The 19,331-nt window shown below is 25.2% G+C and overlaps 3 protein-coding genes across 6 annotated transcripts in view; all 3 read right to left on the bottom strand.

Annotated features, from left to right (window-relative positions):
• Window positions 1-10,142, bottom strand: part of LOC122711838 (matrix metalloproteinase-2) — a 122,999-nt gene extending 112,857 nt beyond the window's left edge. Inside the window, exons 1-3 of one of the 2 annotated variants that reach the window (XM_043930961.1) lie at window positions 10,041-10,142; window positions 6,751-7,123; window positions 4,696-5,454 (exon numbers count right to left, since the gene is read on the bottom strand). In XM_043930961.1, coding sequence (XP_043786896.1) covers window positions 4,696-4,788 — 93 coding nt within the window. In that variant the 5' untranslated portion in view covers window positions 4,789-5,454; window positions 6,751-7,123; window positions 10,041-10,142. Of the gene's footprint in view, window positions 1-4,695; window positions 5,455-6,750; window positions 7,124-10,040 lie in introns of those variants that run through there. The other variant, XM_043930970.1, reaches the window with a different exon arrangement.
• A 5,569-nt stretch (window positions 10,143-15,711) lies between these two features.
• LOC122713911 (putative uncharacterized protein DDB_G0292292) lies at window positions 15,712-17,480 on the bottom strand. 3 transcript variants are annotated; one of them, XM_043934753.1, is made up of 5 exons: window positions 17,205-17,480; window positions 16,684-17,093; window positions 16,200-16,575; window positions 15,950-16,117; window positions 15,712-15,829 (listed from the first exon to the last, which is right to left on the bottom strand). In XM_043934753.1, exons 1-5 carry the CDS (start codon window positions 17,242-17,244, stop codon window positions 15,741-15,743), a joined length of 1,083 nt encoding a protein of 360 aa, XP_043790688.1. In that variant the 5' UTR covers window positions 17,245-17,480; the 3' UTR covers window positions 15,712-15,740. The 3 variants fall into 3 exon arrangements, with proteins under 3 accessions (XP_043790688.1, XP_043790695.1, XP_043790680.1); XM_043934760.1 differs by having other exon boundaries at window positions 16,750-17,093; XM_043934745.1 differs by having other exon boundaries at window positions 16,200-17,093.
• Window positions 17,481-17,722: 242 nt separating this feature from the next.
• Window positions 17,723-19,331, bottom strand: part of LOC122715027 (probable serine/threonine-protein kinase DDB_G0282963) — an 18,713-nt gene continuing 17,104 nt past the window's right edge. The window contains exon 10 of the mRNA XM_043936912.1: window positions 17,723-19,196. The gene's annotated coding sequence lies outside the window, so the exon portion shown is untranslated. The remainder of the gene's footprint in view (window positions 19,197-19,331) is intronic.

Below are 19,331 nucleotides of genomic sequence, written 5' to 3'. Positions count from 1 at the left end.
ATATTCTCTTCGATAAAGTCAATTGATAAAGTTCCAAGAACCGTAGGTCGATAACATCGAACAATACTAAATTCCAAGTATGTTTGGTGTCTAGCCAAGATTTTCCGTACACGCATGTCACTTCTAAAAACGAGTTTATAAACATAAAATTGCTATTCTTTGTTTTATATTTAACTTTGTAAAACATTTTTCCACCGATTATTAATTCGTATTTATTTATTATCTAAAATTAATTCATACGTTACAACAACAATTGTATATATTATTCCACTCAAAAATTCAATTTGAAGATACAAACAATCCGCAATTCTATATCATGTTGCAACCTTTTATCTTTCACTTCTTTTTTACACACGACCTCATTCTTCATCTTTGTCTCAATGCTTCTTTTCTGCCAACAACTTTACCATGTAGAATCTACTAGTCTTGTTTGATCATCAAAGTTAAGCGATGTCAGATATGGTTAGTTACTCGATTACCGCTTGAGAACACCGTGATGTTGCTTCGGAATTTACTTTAAACTCTAGATCCCTAGCTAATGACCAAGCATTAATAATGCTAATGATAATATAATAATAATAATAATAATGAGGAATATCTAAGCCCCGGATCGAGATAGGTCTCGAAAGTTATTTGCAACTTCGAATATCTAAATTTTAATTCATATAGCGATTATGAACTTGGAAAGTTTGTATATAAATATGAAGCTTTTTTATAATTTTTCCGTCTTGAATATCGAAACATTACAAATTTGCGGGATCTTGACACAATTTTCCGAGGAAAATTTTTCATTCGACTTGCATTCGAAATATAAACATTCCTAATATAAAACAATTCTTATTCAAAATTATATTGAAAACATGAAAAAATATTAAAACTTTGAAAATTAATTTCCTCTTGCAAAAAGATTTTTCGACGAAATAATTATTTTTATATAAGATGTTCGAATATACGTGCGTAGTGTGACGGAATAAACACTTCCATTTGATTATACGCAAGAACGTTTGTGTGAGTCACGTATAGATCGGTGTCGCGTCCAGAATTGCCTAGCAAAAACTAATCGTTAGAAGAGTGGGACAAAATAGTAATAGTGGAAAGTAGTAAGGTGGAAAAAGAAGTGGAGAAAATAATAAGTATCTTATTTGTATTACACTGTGAGAACGTAGATAAGCAAAATATAATAGTGAAGTTAAGAATAAAGTTCAATAAATCACTTTAATAATTTATTGTTCAAAACATTGAATAACTGCAATTATATGAATAGAGAATCAACTATAATACAAATAAATGTTATTCAAGCATTTTAATAAAATAAATAAAGTAACTTTATTCTTAATTACTTATTTCTTCAACGGGTTTAAAAAATATCGTTGTGTGAGGGTAAGGTAGAGATCTTGTCAAAATGAAATAATACGAAAAAACCCGTTATTTCTTCCATCTCTTTCTTCAAGTTTCACTACTATTACTACTTTCTTCCACTCTCTTCCAATGGTTAGAGCTTGCTCGACAAATCTTTCGTCGTGTTGGATAGTATAAACGGATCCTTACGCATTGACCAGACGCATTGACCAGACGCGCATATATCTATACGTACATAGAGCGCAAGTGCGTGTGTCACATCTTGACACACAGCCGAAGAATTCTGTATACACGCCGGCGCTTCCTGCAGTAAAGTTAACGACCTCGATTGCATATAAATGCCTGGCTTAATGGTTTCGAAGTAAGGCCGAAGGCCTCAGCTGATAAAATCCACTCTCTCCTAGCGGGGTTTACTACTACGCCCATTTAAGCCCATTTCACACGGAATCTTTCTGTCAGCTTCTATCTATGACACGGTGATATTTGTTATTGCATTATTACTTTATCGTAATAAATTACTAGGTATTGGAGGTAATATTCTTGTATTCATCCACAAGAAAAAATGGCAAACAGAAAAAAGAATGATATTATTGCCCCACTATTGCATCTATATTTTGCGTCACACGTAATTGGTCGAATCATCTGATGAAGAAAACATATATCTAGTGTGATTAGAACAAATGCAATGACAATGAATATATTTCAAACATTTATCTTATAAGCAAACTGTTAATTATTGAGAAAATATATTGTTATTATAGTTTACAAGAATCTTATTACTATATCAACACATTAGTATAATATACTGAGGCAAAAATCTCCTGTTTTCTTTCTGCCATTTCACTCTTCTCGTGGATGAACGGTACTATTATATGCCATTCGATATTGTGTAAGAATTTAATGTAGAAGGATGTTGTAATATTCGTGGAAACATTCCTTTGGAGGGAGAGAGATTTTAATTAACTATTATTAAATTATAATTATTAAATTAATTAATAATTACGTGTTTTGAAGTAAGTAAGTGATAGTAAAAGTTTGACTTGTAAGGTAAATTTCGAGATATATTCACAGAGATTGATTCATTCTGAAATTTGTAGGTTAAATAACACGCTTAAACGTGTGACAGATAATTCGAGTTAAAGTTAAGTTCACGTTTCGATTAGAAGAGAATAAACAAAATTTCAGTTTTTTTTAATTGTTTTCATGTTTTTCATTTGTTTCATTTTCGAAATAAAGATAGAAATAAGACTTGTCCTATTTTTCCTAACCTAACCTAATTTTTTGTTCTTTTGTGAAATATTCATATGAGAATATACATTAGGAAGAAAGAAATGAGAATAGTTACACAGAAAAGAGGGTTATGATGACGCAGGCGCTACTATACTAAAAGCACGCAGTCAATATACGTTATTTGTACGTGGAATCGACCCGTATTTTGGCTTTTAGTCATCGTCACACATTCACAAGTCGACTCATTCTATGACACACGCATGAAATAATATTACATATATGTGTTTAACATTTATGCAAAAAAAAAAAAAATCATTTACACTTAGAATGTATTATAATCGCTTTCAAACTTGATCAAACTTTATAAAACTTGAATAACTGGTAAATTATGTATGTATTGAAAAATTATTGCATGAAGAAGTTTCATAAAAAAGAGCATAATGTATTTTTTTACAGATGGAGGCAATTTGAAGTTTTAAAATCAATTTTGTTTCGTGTTGAATTCTAGATGATTAATTCTAGTTGAATTTAGTTTTTTCACTTTAAATTTATTTTAATTTTTTTTTTTTTAATATTTCTGTTTTAAATATTAAAAATTTAAAAAAAATTTAAGATATTTATTAATACTTATTAATATTTACAATATTGAGTTAGAAATTGAATATCAATAGAATATTTTCAATAAACGTAATAGAGATATCAATGTTAGATATTAAATTTGTAATATTAATATAAATTTAGAATTTTACTTTTTCAAACAAAAAATTCTTTGAATATTCTTTTATATATATATATTTTATATATATATCTTTTATATATTTTCAAACTTTTCATTTTTTTCATTTATCAACTGTTTTTTGTAAGATAAATAAAATTTAATCAAAAATGACATTAATAAGTTAATAATAAAAATCTACAAAAAATTACTTTTAATATCTTTGAATATTTTTTATTATACTTATATTTATGTTTCCTTTATCTCTCAAATATTATGCAATTAAAATTCAAATTTATGCTTTACATTATCATTTTCAAACAGTAAAATTCTAATATACTTTTTTCTGTTTATATTAATCAATATATAAAAAATTATTAGTTTAATCCAGAATGAAAAAATAGAAAAGATTATTTTTAGATCACATATTGATTAGAAATTATTTAATTTTACTTAATAAAATTTTTGCATATTTTATACGAAAATAACTCGTCTCAATTCTGTGAAACACTCTATATAACGATAAGCTTTCGAAAATCAACATGTCCGAATATTAATGCCAATCATTTTAACGAGATACGAATAAGACAGAAGTTGTTTGCCTGAAACTACAGATAAAATCTGTTCTTGAACGTTCAACATTCATAGCCCTTAATTCTTAATTTAATATTCTCTTAATTTAATATTCTGTATGTTTGACTTACTACATTCTCCCTAGAGAACTCAACTTTCGTTTTAAACTTTAACAGATTCCATGTGAAAAAAGGAAAATTGTATACATGTTTCTGCTTTTTAACTAATTGTTTCCGAAAATAAATAGGACTATATGATACAATTTTGATTTATTTTTCCTAACAATAAAAAATAGTCTATTATAGAAAATAATTATCAATAATTTGCTTATAGAATAAACATCGACTTGATATGAATCATGATGATCATCTCAATTATTTAAATTAATATTTCCAATGATCTAAACAAGGCTATATAAGTAAAGATTTCAAAACATCACGTATTAAATTAAATTTATCTTATTGTATCACAGAGACAAGTCACGTATTTATAGTGAATCATAAAAATATACATATCTTGAAATATTAATTATAATCTATTTAATTATCTTTCTATTTTAAAATGTTAGAAAAAAATATCAAAAATAACAATATTGTTCTTTTTCCAATCCAATTGCAATCGTACGATCCACCACACAATATCACGATTTAATTAGATAAAATTTTTTTATAATATAATTATATAAATAAATCATAATAATTGTATTTATTTGTATTCTTCTACGAAAAAAAACGAAATTTAACAAAAATTGCTTTAGTTCTGAATTCTTTGTATAAAAAATTCAATAAAAAAAAAAAAAAAAAAAAAAAAGAACTCACCACTTTATCATCTGCATAAATGATCGAGGATCTCGGTGTCCCGGTAGCCATCACAGTGAAGAGCACCATCAAAATCGTTCGAAGCAGTATCATCTTGCAAGTACGAATCCTTTTGTCGTTTCAAAACTGACACCAATATTTTTTTCTCACTCGCACGAATTAAATTCACACTATCGTTTCCCTTCAATATCAATCCTTCGAGACTCAATAAAATAAAACAGCGATTTTGAAAAGAAAGAAAAAGAACTATACTGCACTATATCAAACCACACTCATGTCACAATAATAAAAAAATGTACAAAGGCAGCATTCGTCGAATTTTTCCGATTCACGTGGCACGACGTTTTTCGTTTTGCGATATTTAAGCAATTGGATATAATTTATAGTTCAATATTTTAATTTAATTTATTTTATTTTATTTTATTTTATTTTATTTTATTTTATTTTATTGATTCCAATAGATTAAGTTAGGTTAGAGAACACTGAATGGCACTGGTGGAATCAAGGAACGAACACGGACGTGTTCGAACCGCGATTTTCTTAGAAGAAGCACGATTTACTCAATATCTATTACCACGATTCGCCTCTATCTCTCTTGATTCAATAACGAATTCGCGCTCTTCTTCTTCCTCCGTGAAAATCTACCGACTTTTGTCAACTTGGCCTTTCTTCGACGTCGCCGCCGATGACGACGGATTCCAGGTTCGTACTTTCCTCCGTGTTCGAACTTTCCAGCTGCTACCACGTCCATCCGCCGACCTACGACAGTTTACATTCTGTAAATGCTTGGTTAAATTTTTAGATTAATTTTATCTAAAAGTTAGTGTAATTCGACTCGTTCAAAGAAATACATCAGATCTTTAAACGACAATAGATTAACTATATTTTTTTTCTTTCAAATAATATCTTAAATAATATTATTTCAAGAAATTTCTCATCTTTATTTTCTCATAAAAATTTGACATCAATGCATGTTATATCATGTTAATGCTCATATATCTATATTTGTGTGGTTCACAAATGATATCATATTTCAAAGAAGAAAGGAAGTTGGAAAAAGTTTTAATTCTAATTTTCCTTATCCAATCATATATAGTTTTGATTTTTTTATTTTCATTATCTTTATATATAGCATAAATATTTTTTTGATTTATGATAAATGTATAATAGAAATAAAATATATATTATAATTAAATTTTCTATTTCAATAAAAATGATGAATTTTGTCAAAGTAGTGGCATATTTTTAATAATTGCAAAAATAAAAAATTGCAATATTTTTTAATTTATAATTAAAGTTTATAATTTCACAATGTTAAAATTTGAAAAAAAAAATAGATTAAAATTTAAATTGAATAATCATATAATATTTCTAGTCTATTAGCAACCCTTTAGTGAGTAACGCATTATACACAGCACGCATATCTATTTAATGATTAACGCTTTGGGAATTCCCCTATTATCCTCCAAGAAATAGGATATATTATTACAAATACTTTCTAGGAATAAGGCAACGAATACGAGGAATAAAAACAAGATTAAAAATTCTAATCAGCCAATTGAAATATGGTAACGAGTACAATTAATGAACTGGAATTGTGTTAGAATGAATTGCAAATGAAGATGATAGAAAAAACAAGACGAGTCATCAAAGAAAAACGGAAGTCGATGCGGGCCGATGACAGGCCGGATACCGGAAGATAAATTCAGTCAAAGGAATAAGAATTGTTATCATCAGAGGAATGTGTGAACGCAGATTGACCTCATTTTTCGTATCGATAATTAAGAAAAGTTACGTATTTTAAATACGAATAATCATTTGTCAAATTTTATTATTTGAAAAAAATGCATTTTCAGTTTTAATTCTTTAATTGAAGAAATATAAAACGAGAACAATCAATTGATTAATACTGATGCCTAAGATAACAAAATAATAAAAAAAGATATTTTTCAGAATAAAAAATCAATCCAAAATAGCTTAATAATCATAATAATTGACAAATGATTGAATTAAAATTAATCTTATAAAAAAAGAAAAAAAAAGAGATCTACTCACTTTTCAAATCGGCGATCGATAAGACAGTTGAATTATCGTAAAAGAATCGTGACACATTTCCGGTTTGTTGCAACGTATCAATCGTACGTTTCCACGATGTATCATGATGATTGTCGTTTCTGTAATAATCCTAAGTTAATTTGAAGATAGTTGAAGAATCCTGGTTCAAATTTTCGATGTATATTCCGATGAAAACACGTGATTCTCACGAGTGACTTCTCTTTTTTTCTCTTTATTTGTTTCTTTATATCTCACCGAATTTATCTTAGGTAATCTTTGATACGTGATTTTTTCCTTTCAATTTATCTTGATTTTTTTTTTTTTTCGATCAGTCGCCGTTGATTCTTCCGTTCGATGCTTCTTCGCTGTGACCCTAGAAAATATGAAGCACGTTGCACTAACGACATCTACGCTTGACGTTTTGGAAACGCATTGTTATCAAATACGTAAGCATATTGATATGTTTCTTTTATTATGATAAATATCTCCAGATAAAAGATATAACACATACGGGTTTACAAAGAATATCCGTAACAATTAAACGACAATTTCTATTCGATTTAAATTCAACTATGATATGGTATATATATTTATATTTATATTATAATAAAATTAATAATATATATATATATATAATATATTTCATTAATCAAAAATTTGAAGAATCTAGAACTTTATTTTAAATCTAAGAATTTAGTTAATAAAAATTAGAAAAATAAAAATATTAAAAATATATTGATAACAAAATTCATGTCTTTGAAAAGCTGATATTATATTGATATGACTTATCATTCGTATAAAAAAGATTAATGAACATTGCACCAATTATCGTTTAAAAATAAAAATAAATAAAAAGTGTTATACTAAAAGAGTATGGGGAAAATATATTTACAACTTTTGTAAGAGATATGAATAATTAATTTGAGCAAATTTATAATTTAATTTAATTTGTATCTTTTGCTGTTTAATATCTACTCTTTTTAATTTCTTTTATTTTCATATTAATAACCAAGATATCGTTTATTTATGTTTATTCATGACAAGAAAATAAACGTTTTATACATAACACAATTTTAAAAAGAAAGTCATTATACTATAAAAATCAATTATTATTCAAAAATTAAAAAGAATCATTATTCTTTTTTCGCGAAATACTAAATTAAATTAAATTAGCACTTGTTATTTACAACTTTTGTTATTTAAAACTTATTAGAGAGGAATAAAGACAACAACAATACACTTTAATTAAACAAATCAATGTTACAGTCAACAAATCAATCAAGCAAAGATGTAAATATATTATTAATTAATAATATATTATTTGATATTAAATGAATAATAAATGGAAAACTATTCACATGATTATAAATAAAAAAATATACATTATATTATGTGAAAAAATTTCACATTGTATATAATAATCTTATGTATGAAATAATAATCCGAAGTTATAAAAAAATAATTAATTATATTTTTTTAAATATTTTATTTTAGTAAAAAGATTCTTTGTTTCAGAAATGTGCTTTTGTTTGGAGGTAACGATAGGAGGTAACGATACAACTGCAGGAAACTGCGATAAAAAAGTCGTAGAGCAATGAATGAATTGCACACACATTCAATTCCTACCAAGAACTATGCTAATTGATATGTAAATATTTCTTTTTATTTAATCGAAGCACTGACGCTTTTTTTTAATTTATCGTTTATTGTATGATATTTCAATCTTGTTTCATTTTTTTTTTTAATTTTTTATGTTACAATTAAACATTACTTTATTATAATTTCTATTGCGTGAAGACAGAACGATATTACAGAATATCATGCAATTCCTGGATAAAAATGTTATATGTAATATAAATGTTATATGTAATATAAAAATTTTATAAAAAAATTAAATAAAAATATGGAATAAAATTTTTTCATACGATATTTTATTTTTAGAGAAATTAATTCTAAATATTTGATTTAAATATTAATAAATTTTAAAATCTAAAAATAATGCATTAATGTATGAACTAAAATTATAAATAAAAACTAAGATATGTAAAAAAAATTGAGGCATGTTGTTAATGATAACAAACGTCAATTTCATCAGTCAGAATTAGCAATGGAATTTGTTCGCAGACAACACGATCAATTTTTCTTCGCATCTAGAAGGCTAAAATTAAACTCCAATAAGACAAGTTTTTTCGTCAAGTTGGAATAACATTCTGAGAATTCTAAAAATGAACACGTATAGTTTTGAATATAATATACTTCATTGATTAAAAAAAAGTTTCGTTTAATTACGGATTTTCATCTATTTTTCAAATGCAAAGATTTAAAGTTTCATCTTAGAAGAATAGCATATGAATAATATTGATAGTATAAAAAAGATTCAAAGAATTTACTACGACCATATAAATTATTCAGGTTAACATGATAGGGCTAATTTTGAACATCGACGCAAAGTAACGCGCCACGAACGGAAATGGCTGCCATAGTCGAAGATAACAAATTATCATACTACCACTAGCGGCAAGATAGTCATAATACACGATTTATTAGGTTAATTCGCGAATTTTTCAATATTAAGATGAATTATAAAATTTATTTATATTTAAATAAATTTCATATTTAAATTTGTCGAACAATAAATCACTTTAATTTTTAAATTCTATAAAAGTATAATTTAAAGAGAAAATATAATTGCAACAATTGAAAAGTAAAACCGTAAAATGAATATAAACGAATATAAATCGTAGCCAGAGGAGACAGTTCAACAATTTTTTAGTCACCCACCAAGCTGAAGTTTGTCACGATAAAATGGAAGCACGTGCATCACAAAGGATACGATCCCTAGGGAGGCTCGAGTAATGTCTGGCATAAAAAAAGGAAGAAAAAAAACACAGATATAGAGATCGAACACATTCAAGTCCCATTTAAACAAGAAATCTTTTGAGACTAAACAAATTTAATTTATTTCGGCAACAATTTATCAGACATTAGAAAGCCACTTCTACGGTTCAGTGCATACACGTGAATACACTATAGTAGTTTCTCACAATCACGTATATTGAACAAGAGGAAATAAAGTCACGTTCGAATAAAATCCATCGTCGAAACACACGGTGAAATTCACAATATAGTTCGAACGACACTAACCATCGTCACCGTGTCGCGTATAAAGATATCGTGAAACAACGATCTTTGTCTCGTACGTTCTGATGGTATTTCGATCAAGAATCGCGCATTTCTAACCATAAAAATTCGCAACATATACTTTTATCGTAGAATATAACGACTCTTACCGGATTATCATGAATACCGGTCACGTTCACGATCACACTTAATCGGTTGTGACAGTTGTGAGTAAAACGAATGGCAGTGTTTATACACCGTGAAGAAAGACGACGCGGACAGCCCTCACGCGTACGGTGTACCGCGGGCGACTGGCGCTACTTTCCTTCAACTTTCGACCCACCATGTATTCCAGTGTTTCCCAACGTGGGGAGTAAGCCACAGAGGGGCCATCTCGATATTTTAGAGAAACAATTAATTAAAATTAAATACCGCTTGGTTTAAATGTAATATCTAATATTTCAAAACATAGAAGAAATTTAAAATTTTACAATTTTCTTTACGTCATTTTTAGGAAAAATAAATTAGACCAGATTATAGATCATTATAAAGAAATTTGTAACTTCATTTAAAAATTAAAGAACGTGTAGAGCAAATATTTTGATATATTTTAAAATATAAAAAAATGATAAATAATGAAGTTGGATATTTTAATTAAGCAGGGCAGAATATTTAAGTTATACTTTTCAGAACTTAATGAATTATTGTTAAAACAAGCATACAAATTTTTGAGATATTGAAATGGAGCATGAATCAAAAAAGGTTGGGAAACACTGATATATCCCTACCACGCTTGTTGTCTCTCTTCAGAAGCTACATTATATCCTTATGTGTTCTATATTTCAATGTGTCATGCAATAAATTTTATTGTTATTTTATTAATATTTGTCATATTATTATTATTATTTTATCACTAAGGTTTAATGAAGGCTATTATTTTCTATTTTATTAATATTGTCTATCTTTAATAATAATTAAAATGTACATCTTTGATAAAAAAGAGAAATAACAATTTTTGTTAGAATGACACAATATTTAATTTTCAATTTTATAATCTTATGAAATATAATCTTCATTAAAAATATATTAGATTTCACATATTAATAAATATATTAATAAATATTATTTATTTTTATAAAAAATTTGATTTTCATTTTTGATTTTAATATTTTTAATTTGAATTAATATTTGTTAAAGTAAACCTTAGTTGAAAAAATCAAGCATAACAAATATTTTGTTCATCATCTACATTCCTAATATAATCGTGATCTGATCACCATAGAAATTCGATGACGAAATCCTAGCTTATTTTAAAAGAATTGCAAAATATATATATATATATATATATATTTTACACATGAATATTTGAACATAATGTAGACCTTCTTTTCTGCCTGCTTATACTTTGAATATATGTATAATTGTGGATATATTTGCAATATACAAATGTCACAATTCATAATCTCAATTCTGTACATATATAAATAAAGCTTTTATATTTTATATCAAGATTTAAAAAATTTTTTTAAATTCTTCAAAGATGAATTAAACAAAATTTTTGAAACAATAATAACTAATAACTCATTTTATTATTAATGTTCTATTTAGATTTAAAGCAAATAAATTTGTTCAATATATGTAAAAAAATAATATTACAATTCATTTATTACTGATATTCAGATTAATTTTTAAAATTTTTGAAATAATTTTATAGATTCATAAAATAATTATTATTATCAATTTTTTTTAAATAAATAAATGTTCATTTTATTGTAACTTATTCCATTTCTTGTGTTATTCATTCAACTGAAAATACCCACTATGTTTCAACTGCTCCCGTTTCTATTTATAAATTCAAGGAGCAGTGAATAGCATTATAAAGAAAACTAAAAATGTTCCATTTAATTGACCACTAAAAAACCATGGATATCAATTATCCATGTTCGACCCTGTCTTTACACATTCGAAACACCCACACATAGCAATGATTCTTGCAAACTTTTCATCAAATTACCTTCTTTTACTTTCAAAATTTAGAGCCTTGGTTGAAACCTTGAATAGTTTCGTATTTTACAAGCTAATGGAAATCCACTGCAAAAATCACTTTAAGAATAATATTAATTTTTTATAAAAATAGAGAATATATATTATCTATTGTCTTATTTTTTGTAAGTTGATAAATTAAAAAAAATTTACAATTATTGTATCTATTTTGTTCTAAAATAAAATTATTAAAATAAAATAAAAATATTATTAAAAAAGAACGAATATATAAATATTGAATTAACAATTTTTATGTTATTAATTTGTTAATAAATTTGTATTGGGATTATTTATTTGAATTTTTTGAAATTACATTATATATTTTTAATCTTATCATAGTATTACAATTATGATTAAAACAAGTTCAATAATTTAAATATATTTCAATCTTGATATAATTCATAAATATAAAGTTGATCAACAAAAATTGGTAATTTGCAATAGTAAATATCAATAGATCATATTAATTTTTATACGAAAGCACGAAATTTGTAAATGAGGTTACGTCTATGTAATCTTAAATGAGATTATGTCATTTGTTTACTATGCACAAATAGCTATATTAATTTAATACAAAAATTGCCTTTATCAAAAATATATAAATTTATAAATAAATATACTTTATAAAACTATAAAAATCCACATAATATATATATCCTAAAATATAATTTATTGCATATAATAGAAAATTATTCATTATATATATAAATTGATTCGGATGTTGAAAAAAGATAGATATTTAATTAAATTAATAATTAAATAAAGATAATTAAAAAAAAGAAGAAAAAAAGAAAATGAAAAAAACAACTATATGAACAATGATTAACTACGATATACACAACACAGGGACATTATATCAATATCAATATCTGAGAAGAATAACGTGGGCCAACGACCAGCCATTTCCCGCAAGATAAAAGTGCGTTAGAACAAGAGATATACGCGATGAGTTCATCCTGCCAAAGACAAGTGGGTGTCCTCAGGAAATACAACACCGGAACCACGGCAAATTCTGGCGCTAACTCGACACTTCTCCAATATGAATTATAAAATTGCTTTTTGTTAAATGAAGTAGTTGATGAGAAATTACGTATTTAGCTAGAAAACGTATGGAAATATTAACGCAACAGATAATATATATAATATAACTTTTGTTATAAGAGAAAGATAGAATTGCATACGAATATAAGAGAAAAAATGGAAATATGAGAATAATCTATAGAATAATATGAAAAGTACTTATTATAATACGTATGAAATTTAAAATTAGAAAAAAAAGTTGTAATTTTGAGGTTATATCATTATTCGAATGTTATTATTAATGATAATATGTGAAAATCGATGGAATATTAAACCTAACCTAAATTTAAAATGAGTTTTGTGTATTATGTCATAATTGAAACTAATTTTTTTTCTAAAGTATATATTTTTTTCTATTTTCTATTTTCTATTTTATCCAGGTTATATGAAACATATTATAGAATAGACAAAAAATATATTTATCTCTTAATAATAACATTTTAGTCGAATATCTTATGTTTTTATAACTATGTTTTTGTTGGTTATTGTAGCAGAATGAAGATAAGTCGATACGAAGAATCTAAAGAATTTAGATTTGAAATAATATATTTTTAATGAAAAATGTAATAAGAACAATTTCATATTTTATTTTTTGTTACTATGTACTACAACTTTTATAAGGATAAAATTACTTACATAGCATTCTTAGCGTTTTATTTCGCATAACTGTTTCTTCACGATAAGATGGACATTTGTAGGATGTTTCAGTAGGATGATCATTTTTTGCAATGAGTACTTGACACCAGACGATACATTGGCAGGGATCGTCCATCATAGATTCCTCATGAATTACAAGGTCTTTCAAAAATCATTTATGGGCTGGTTAACCTATTAATAATATCTTTTATTATCAATTATCCAAAAAATATATTAATGGAGTATATTTGGAATGAGTTAAATTTTCATTTTAAATTTCATTTCTTCATTTTTATTTAGAAATATATATATATATATAAATTTGCCGAAGTTTGGTCACAACAGTATATATAAGTCAAAAATTTTAGCTGGAAATTCCATTATTTCAATATGCGAATAAATTATTTGTTGCGTGTGAAACTTACGTAAAAACAAATAAAAAGACGAGTAAGAACATTGATATAGAAATATCAAAATGATTCATAAACATACGCGGCACACCGGAAGTCACTGAAGGATGTGTTGTTTCGAAGGATGGTGACCTCTGTCTCTCTGTCTACCTCGGGTCAATCGCCTTTTTACCAATTAACTCGATGTCTCTGTCGTCGTAAATTGACCAGTAATTTCTAACCTGAACTTATTGTATCTAAATTTAATTATTTACTAGAATTATTCGAAATATAGTACGATTAAAATATACAATTTTCGTTATATATATTTTTTCTTATATTTTTATATACTATTTATATATTATTTTATTATATATATAAATATTCCAGTCATATATATTTAATAAAAATATATTTTATGTATTATAATCTAATTTAATTTTAATTATCATTAATTCTGCACAAAATAGATTAATTAATCGATAATCGATAAATGATTTTTGATAAATTATTTCGTTAAACAGAACTCGAATAGAAATTTTTAGAAATCATTCTATTTTTTAATTAGTTAATAAGGTTAGTTAATAAGTTAATAAAGTTAATTAGTTAATAAAGAAAAATAAAGTTAATTGGGTATCAGAGTCATCTATTGACTACATAAATTTTGCAAAATAAATATGCAACAGAAATACAATTAGTGTAAGAAGGATAAAAATAAAGATAGAATAAAATTTGTTAAATCAACGCCATCTTCAGAATGCCACTGATGAAACAAACACGTAGATAAGAAAAGCAAATAGTGGGACGTTAGAAATAGAATAAGAATTGATGTTCAACGCCATCTATTGATTATAAAAAATATTTCTTTAGAAATAAAGAATAGAAATTGATGATCTGCATTATCTTTTGAGTATTTTTGCAGAATCTTTTTGATATTAAAAAGATAGCGTTTGTTTTCAATTGTTATTCTATTTTAAGTTGTTCTTAGAGAGATATCATTGACAATAGATGGCGTTAACGATCAATTTTTATTTATCTTTATTCTTTTCTTATCATTTATTCTTTTTATTTTGTTTCATCTGCGACACTGGCATTGATTCTACAATTTTTAACTTATTTCTGTCCTTCTCTCATTTTTTGATTTTTTTATTTTGATCTTGATGCACGAATATAAAATATAGGATGAATTGAACACATTTAATATTATGCATATATATTTTAGGGTACTTTTTAATTATTGTGCAAAGAATGATTACGAATTTATCTATTTCCATATAATTTATAACAATTTATTTAGAACTTAATAATCTAACAATTCATTTAAAAAATTTTCTTTTACTTTTTTATGAAAAGATATACATTAATGATTTTATGAAGGAATATAAATATATTCTTAATTATAGTTAAAAATATCTTTATATTAAATATAATAAATATAAAATATCTTTTCATAAATTAATATAAATATAAATAAAATAAATAAATATAAATATAAAATAATAAATTAAATAAAGAAAGAAATATAAATATAAAATATAAATATAATAACATATTCTTAATCACAATTAAAAATATGTTATAGCTTTTTTTTAAGAACTTTCTTGTTTTTAAAATAAATTATTAATACATATGTGTATTAATACATATGTTAATTTAAGCAGTAATAATATATGCATAATTCTTACTACGTTAAAATAAATTCCACTTATATATATTCATAATTTATTTTGGTGTAGCAGGTATTACACGTATATAAGGTATTCTGTGTCTTCTTATATATTTATTTAGCTTTGGCGACCGCTTTATATTTTCTAACAAAAAAAATTAGATACGTATTAATAATAAATTGTTATTGCATTAATTTTTATGATAAGATATAAATTTCCTATTAAAAATTTATTATTTAAAATCTATTTATTAAAATTACTTACTTTTATTATTTTTATTATCTAAATTCGCAAAATATTGCCTTAAGTATTTTACTGGTTTAATCGGTGATGTACTTATATAATTTGATCTATTTCTTATATAGGGTGGTGTATAACTCTTTTGTGAATTATTAATTAATATTTTCTCATTTTGTCGTTCAGTATTTTCATCTAAAGAAGAATTATAATCATATAATAAAAATTATAATCATAAAAATAATGATGTAAATACATTTATCATAATAATTCTAACCTTCCATATATTTCGGTAAAGATACACTTCTCCGTTTTTTTTTTATTGGAGATTTTACTTTTTCATTATTTGGTGTTGCATTATTACTTTTTAATTTTAAAGAATCATCCATTGATAAATTATTTGCCTTTTGAAAAATTTCTTCGGTTACTTTTTTAACATCACCTGATATGCTCGAAGATATACTTTCATTGCTTATATCACTGGTAATAAATATATGATTTCTATATTTTTTTTCTCTTCTGTGAGAAGTGAAATTTCTCAATTTGTCTATTAATCTTCCAGACCATTTAGAACTATCATTTATCTGTGAATTACTAGAACTTTCATTGGAATTTTCTAATATTGTATTTATGCTTCTAGAATCTAATATATGCTGTGAAGATAAACCAATAATTTTATCAGGATCTTTTACATTATCGATAGTAGTTATAACAATATTATTAGATTTTTGTGTTTGACAAATTAAAAGATTATTATTTACTTCATCTGCATTGTCCCAATTATCCATTGAATTGTCACTGTTTGAACTTCTGTTAATCGAACTTACATTTGACTGTCTTGTGATTCCATTATACTTTCCTAAAATTTCCTCAAACATGTTTCTTAACAACGTTCTTAATGGGATATATCCTTCATGATTCTCTTCTTCGATATTTGTATGTTGTGTATCTTCCAAATTATCTGAATTTTCTTGTTCCGAGTTCGAATTAATCGTAAAATTGGATAAAGGTTTTAAACTTGTGCTATCGGTGTGTTCAAATAACGTTTCATTTTGTTCTTCGACATACGAATGATAACAACTATTATTGTTAGAATTTAACGTATTATCATCGACTGACATAAGCATCGCTTTGTTTAAACTTATTGAAGAATTTGAGCTTTCACTATAAACTGAATAGAATAATAATACTATTTTATTTAAAAAAAAAATATTATCACTTTTTGATTTAAATGTTGTAATAATTTTTTTTAATTTTTTTGATACAAGTCCTTAATACTCACAACTATAAGCCAAATCCATGGTAGAGTTCGTCGATTCCATATTTGTATCTTTTCCTGACTGTCTAAAGACAGTCGAAACAGTTCCATGTATATTTTTTTTTTGACCTTCTGAAGCTGTTTCAATATATGTTATAACACTTAACCGTTCTTTGTATCTCGAGACAGAAAGAAAAACGTTACATTTAGCCTTCCATATTCTATTTACTAACAAACATTTGTAACGTTATAATATCTATTAAAGAATTTCTATTATTAAAGAACAATAGCCAGTAAAAATTATTATTAAAAAAAAAATCCTAAAATCTACAACAAGAATTGATTAAAATTATAATTTTTAATGTAAAAGTTAGAATAAAGATTTTTTTGCAATTAATTTTAAATAATTCGATAATAATTTTATCATAATCAAATATGATTTGTAAAAAGAATAAAAAAAATGAAAACAATTTAAAAATATTTGTCAAATGAAACATCAAAATGTGATGATAATAAGGGACCAATAAAAAAAACAAGTGATCTTCTCAACTTTGTAGCGCAAGTGATATCATTTAATGCCAAGCAATCAAATAACATCGACATCAGATAATTGAAGGCATGGCAGAAAATTATTTTAACAATTATTCGTTCATTTTCTCGTAACTCGAGTTCGCAAAAGACGATAATGTAAAAAAAATTTTTAAACATAAATTTCATCTTTTGCTTCTTTCCTCTTTTTTCATATATATATATATATATTTCACACAATGCAAAATTTCAATTATTTCTTTTTATACGCTCTAATTCATACACTCTTATTTAATATCACGTATATCATAAGAAAACACAATTACAAATTTTTCCAATACTGAATCACAAAAATAAGAACATATTTCTCTTGCCTGTACAAAAAAAAAGAGAAAAAGAAAAGAGACAAAAAAAACATTTCGTTCTTTCAAAAAAAAGTTAACGAGTGATTGCATTTGTTTTCTTTCAAGCTTCGCAATACGCTCTTGTTAACATTTATTACTAATAAAATCAAGAAAATAATCAGTCTAATTTATTTCGTAATCATGCTCTTCTCGTTCTTCTTTCTTCTTCTTCTAACCTCTGCTGTTAATTGGTTCGCTTCGCACTTGCTTTTCTTTTTTTTTTTTCTTTCTTTAATGATATCTTTTATTGTCGCTATATTTACAAAAAAAAAAAAAAAGAAATAAAGAAGCAACACTGATATATTGCTCGATTGACATAATCGATATAGTATAATTTCGTTTTACTAATTACGATGATTCCTTTTACGCTCTACCGCGTTTTATAAAAAAACAATAATGTCCGACCCGCGAAATTCGTATTTCTACATAGTGTAATAACTAGAAAAATAGTTATATTTTCAAGATAATGTACATTCTTTGAAGTTCCTTGTCTTCCGGGATAAATAATGAATAATGATCAATGAAATAAAATCCGAGATTTTTAATATATTTTAGAGAAGGGAAAGTTATTGATCTGAAGTCTCAGCAAAATGCGCGCGAAAATTTGAAATACACGCTATCAACAGATCCTTTCCATTAATACTAATAGTAATAATAATAGTAGTGATAATAAAATAATGATAATAATCATCGTTTGTTGTACAAATGATAGAAACGTCTTTCTACACACTAATACTTATACACATGTATAGATTTATGTATATGTACATATGTGTAAATGTAATGTATATATATATATATATAACATTTCAATGATGATCAACAAAATTTACTGGTGAACTTTTTTTTACGCAGGACAGTTGAAAACTAACGAAGGCAGAGAAAATTCGTACTCATTGGTCGTACTCATTGCAATAAATACAAATTTTCGAATGCTTTTTTTTTCTTTTTCTTTTTTTTCGTTTTTCTTTTAAATATAATATACAACAATGTAACAGCATTTAGACGGGTCATCAAACCGAAGAAGTTGCATTCAGTGCATGTTGGGTGCAACCAATGTAAAAACGCATGTTTTTATTACATTCTAGAAACAAAAATAATAATAATAATAATAATAATAATAATAATAATAATATAAATAATAATAATAATAATAGTAATAGTAGTAGTAGTAATAATGATAATAATAATAATAATAATAATAATAATAATAATAATA

Source organism: Apis laboriosa, unplaced genomic scaffold, assembly GCF_014066325.1.
Source record: "Apis laboriosa isolate Shangri-la unplaced genomic scaffold, ASM1406632v1 scaffold112_cov148, whole genome shotgun sequence".
NCBI lineage: Eukaryota > Metazoa > Arthropoda > Insecta > Hymenoptera > Apidae > Apis > Apis laboriosa.
This window is presented reverse-complemented; position numbering and strand designations above follow the sequence as displayed.

Excerpts from the sequence above, each read along its gene's own strand:
- LOC122713911 (XM_043934745.1), bottom strand. The coding sequence starts at position 17,244 with ATGGAATCGACGAACTCTACCATGGATTTGGCTTATAGTT. Across the intron at positions 17,094-17,204 it reads CATGGATTTGGCTTATAGTT|TTTATAGTGAAAGCTCAAAT; the intron begins GTGAGTATTAAG and ends TATTCTATTCAG. Across the intron at positions 15,830-15,949 it reads AGATAATAAAAATAATAAAA|AAAATATAAAGCGGTCGCCA; the intron begins GTAAGTAATTTT and ends TTTTTTTGTTAG.